General features: G+C 57.7%; 1 protein-coding gene across 1 annotated transcript in view; it reads left to right on the top strand.

The window, feature by feature from the left end:
• Nucleotides 1-4,269, top strand: part of SHANK3 (SH3 and multiple ankyrin repeat domains 3) — a gene marked incomplete at both ends in the record, with an annotated part of 8,454 nt that overhangs the window by 3,933 nt on the left and 252 nt on the right. Inside the window, one exon of the mRNA XM_009080144.1 lies at nucleotides 2,167-4,265. Within this exon, the coding sequence (XP_009078392.1) occupies nucleotides 2,167-4,265 (2,099 nt within the window). The remainder of the gene's footprint in view (nucleotides 1-2,166; nucleotides 4,266-4,269) is intronic.

Genomic DNA, 4,269 nt, shown 5'->3' with positions numbered 1-4,269 from the left:
GGAGATGGTTGTTTTCCCAGGACCAGGGATTATTCCCACTATTTCAAGGTTCAGGTTGTAGAAATGGTCAAAGATGATCCAAGGACAGCTGAGGTTGGAGCAGGAGGTCTCCAGTGCAACCTCCATCTCCAAACAGCTGGAACATGGTTGTGTTCCTCAGGGATTTATCCAGTCTGGGCTGTCCCTCCCAGGACAGGGGTCACACTCGCTCCCTGGGCAGCCTGTCCCAGCCTGTCCCACTGCTTGGCTGCCCTTGGGATAGAATTCCCCATTTCTCCAACCAGAACCTCTCATGGCAGCTTTTCCCTACTGCCTCTTGGTCCCCCACCAACCCCTCCACAGGCTTCTCCTTGGAATTCCTAACCAGCAAACTGCTCCCCAGGTGGCAGAAGTTCCTTCTACTCTGGTGTGGAACTTGGGATCAGTTCCTGTTGGAATTCCTGGGGTTCCTGCTTGGCCATTCCCAGCAAGGTCATTTTGAGACAAGATTGTTTTGGCCTAGCCTTGGATGTGGTTTTTCCATAGTGTTCCCTGCACTTGGCAGTGCCCTGGATGTGGTTTTCCATAGTCAGTGCCTTGGCTATCATTTTCCATAGTGTCTCCTCCTGATTTAAGGAGTAATGGAGCAGAGTGGGATGTGGTGGTGTCCTGGTATCTCCCCTGCTCTGGCATCCCCAACCAGGACATTCCAGAAGGAGGATCCATCTTTCCCACTCCATTCCCTGCTGTATCTCTGTGCTTGGCACACCTGTGCCAGTCCCCAGACTGGGCAGCACATTCCCAGGACAAGCTCTCCTGGTACTGGTCCATGTCCTGTGCCGTCCCAGGAGCTCAGTGCTCCTAAATATCCTTTTTTGTGGCCATTCCCAGAAATAACGCCAAATCCAGGACTATTTCTTTGGATCCCAGTGCTGCTAACTCAACCCATGGCTCCATCTAGTGCAGGATCCCAGCCCAGGCACTGCTGCTCCCTGGGAAAACAGGGCAAGGATGGGATCAGTCTCCTCAATTCCCTTCTCTCAGGAGTTCCAGGGAATAAAACAGCCCAAATACAGCACATCCTCCACAGCTTTGTCCAGGCTCCCTTTGAACCTGCTCCATGCTGCTGGGCCATTATCCTCACGCTGTAGCCACCAAAAATAACCTGGAACAGCAGCATGGCATGGACATGTAGTGCCAGAATCCTCCCTTTTGTCCGCATTGGACTGGGCAGGGCTTGGGTGGAATTGCTGACGGGGACAGGACGCAGTTGCCAGAGCTCTTCGGAGCTGGTGGATGGTATGGAAAGAGCTTGTCCTGTAAGCTTTAGAGTCAGAAAGGGGCCAAAAAAAGAGGCAAAGTCCTTTCAGGAGCAGCTTGAGACCTTGAGAAGAGCTGGATGTGGACGGGGAAGGTTTGGCCAGCAAGGGGTGAGCACGGCGGAGCGGGATGAGCTTGGGTTGAAGTTGAAGGTTGGAGAGCTCCAGGTTGGGTGTAGGGGAAGGGGATTGTTGTATTAATGGGATTTAGGATCATGGAATGGCTTAGATTGGGTTGGGTTGGAAGAGGACTTAAAGACCATCCATTCCAACCCCCATTTTTCCTCTGCTTCCTTTAAAACCTTCACTCTCCATGGAATACTCCCAGTCCCTGCAGAAGCTCTGGTTGTGCCTTCAGGGAGTGAGTTCCTAGTCAGCCTGGTGGAATCTGACTTCCTTGGGTGCTTCCAATGTGACTTGAATTGCTGCTAGACCCTGCTGAGCTCAGTCTGGCGCTCGGATGCTCAGGGGACAGGGAGGTGTGAGGGCTGAGCCTCCTGTGGGGCTGGTGGCACTCGCTGTCTGTCACCCTGGCAGGTGGTGCCAGGAGGTTTGATGGAGCATGTCTGCAGCTCTGTCACTGCGGAGCCTTCAGCATGGCTGGGAAGGCTTGGGCACAACTGCCTGGTGGAAGGAAAGCAGTGGGACATGCTGTGAGGGATGAGGAGCAAAGGGACAGGGTGAAACGCCCAGAGGGTCATGGAATGGGTAAGGTTGGAGGGAGCTTAAAGCCCCTCCAGGCCTTGTCCCAAGTCCCTCTGCAGCTCTCTTGGAGCCCCTTGAGGTGCGGGCAGCGGGGTGGGAGGTGACTGTCACCCTCTGGGATCTCTGGAATATCCTCTCTCACCTCCCTGCTGTTGTTCTCCAGGAGAAGACGAGAAACTCGCTGCTTCTTTGCTGGACGGGAAGTTTCCCCGGAGCACATCCATGCAAGACACAGTTAGGGAAGGCCATGGAATTCCACCACCCCCCCAGACAGCCCCACCCCCTCCTCCTTCTCCCTACTACTTAGACACAGGGCCTCCTCCATCCTTCTCACCACCTCCACCCCCCGGAAGAGCTTATGACACCATCAGATCAAGCTTTAAGCCAAGCCTGGAGGCCAAACTCCACGGCCTCCCCCAGGTCATTAGTGCAGCTGAGATGTACGACCAGACCAGGACTTCCATCCCTTACCCCGAGAGGCAGAAGAGGGCCAGATCCATGATCATCCTCCAGGATTCCTCCCATCTCCCTGTGGAGCCAACAGAGATCCCCAGGCCTGGCCCCTCTGCGACCCCTCCAGAGAAGCTCAAGAGGAAGGGCCGAGTCATCGACAACCCTTACGCCAACATGGGGCAGTTCAATGTCAGCCTCTTTGCTCCCACCAAGCCTCAGAGGAAGAAGAGTCCTCTGGTGAAGCAGCTGCAGGTGGAGGACGCTCAGGAAAGAGCAGCCCTGGCCATCACCGGGGGCTACAGCAGCAGGGAGCCCTCTCCCACGCGCAGGAGCCACCGACTGGGTGGGGTGGAGGACCAGCACCACGGAGGCATTGCTCAGGTCGAGGCCACGAGCATCCCCTTCGCCACTGCCATCGCTGGGGTCATGAAGGACCGCGACCGACGCCTGGATGAGCGGCGGAAATCTACTGTCTTCCTGTCTGTGGGGGCCATCGAGGGGCCAGTGCCGCCCAGCAGCGAGATGCCCTCCCTGCAGCAGTCCAGGTCCATCGATGAGAGGTTGTTAGGAAGCCGAGACGTCCTCCTGCCTTCCCCCGTCTCAGCTTTAAAGCCATTGATCAGCAGCTCATCCTCAACCTTCATCCACCCCCTGACGGGGAAGCCCTTGGACCCGAACTCGCCTCTGGCGCTTGCGCTGGCCGCAAGGGAACGGGCACTGTCCTCACAGGTCCCGTCCAGGTCGCCCACCCCGATCCACAGCCCCGACTCAGACCGAGCAGCACCCCTGTTTGTGGACATCCAAACCAAAGAACCAGAGAGGGGGGAGCTGGAGAGCCTGATGTCCCCTGCCTACTCCCCCGGAGGGAAGGGAATGATGGGAGCAGATCCTGGGGCTTTGACCCCCGTCAAGAGCCCGTGGGGGACTCCATCCACACTGAGGAAAGAGACCGAGGCACGGGCGGAGATGCCAGGCAAGGAGGAGAAGAAACCAGAGGACAAGAAGTCCATGATCATCAGCATCGTGGACACGTCGCAGCAGAAGACCGCTGGCCTCATTATGGTTCACGCCACCAGTAATGGCCAAGACGAGATAGGACTTGAGATCAAAGAGGAGACCCCCGCGGTCCCCGAAGCATGCACAGAGCCCTCTGAGTCCCCCAAGGCCGAGCCCCAGCCCAGCCCCGTGGGGAAGCCCCCGGTAAGCCCGGTCTCCGACAAAGCTCTGGGCCAAGGCAGTTCAGAGGAAGAAGCGGAGCCCTACACGGTCACCCTCCCCCCGGCTCAGCTGTCCTCCAGCGATGAGGAGACCAGGGAGGAGCTGGCCAAGATAGGGTTGGTGCCACCTCCAGACGAGTTTGCGAACGGGGTCCTGGTGACCACCCCTGGCACACCCGTGAGCCTCCTGGCTCCGCCCACCATACCAGCGGCAGCAGTAGCACCTTCTCCCGCCGGCGGAACACCCTCAGGGAAGCCCTCTGATGCCCCTGCGGCCCCCGAGTCTGCAGCAGACTCAGGAGTGGAAGAGGTGGACACCAGAAGTTCGAGCGATCACCACCTGGAGACCACAAGCACCATCTCCACGGTCTCCAGCATGTCGACGCTGTCGTCAGAGAGCGGAGAGCCCACGGACACCTACACTTCCTTTGCGGATGGACAAACTTTTATACTCGAGAAGCCACCAGTGCCTCCAAAGCCAAAACTCAAGTCCCAGCTCAGCAAGGGGCCAGTTACTTTCAGGGACCCACTTTTGAAGCAGTCTTCGGACAGCGAGCTCATCTCCCAGCAACACGCGGCCACGCTGGCATCCGCCA

The sequence above is a fragment of the Acanthisitta chloris genome, unplaced genomic scaffold (assembly GCF_000695815.1).
Source record: "Acanthisitta chloris isolate BGI_N310 unplaced genomic scaffold, ASM69581v1 scaffold10808, whole genome shotgun sequence".
Classification (NCBI taxonomy): Eukaryota; Metazoa; Chordata; class Aves; order Passeriformes; family Acanthisittidae; genus Acanthisitta; species Acanthisitta chloris.
This window is presented reverse-complemented; position numbering and strand designations above follow the sequence as displayed.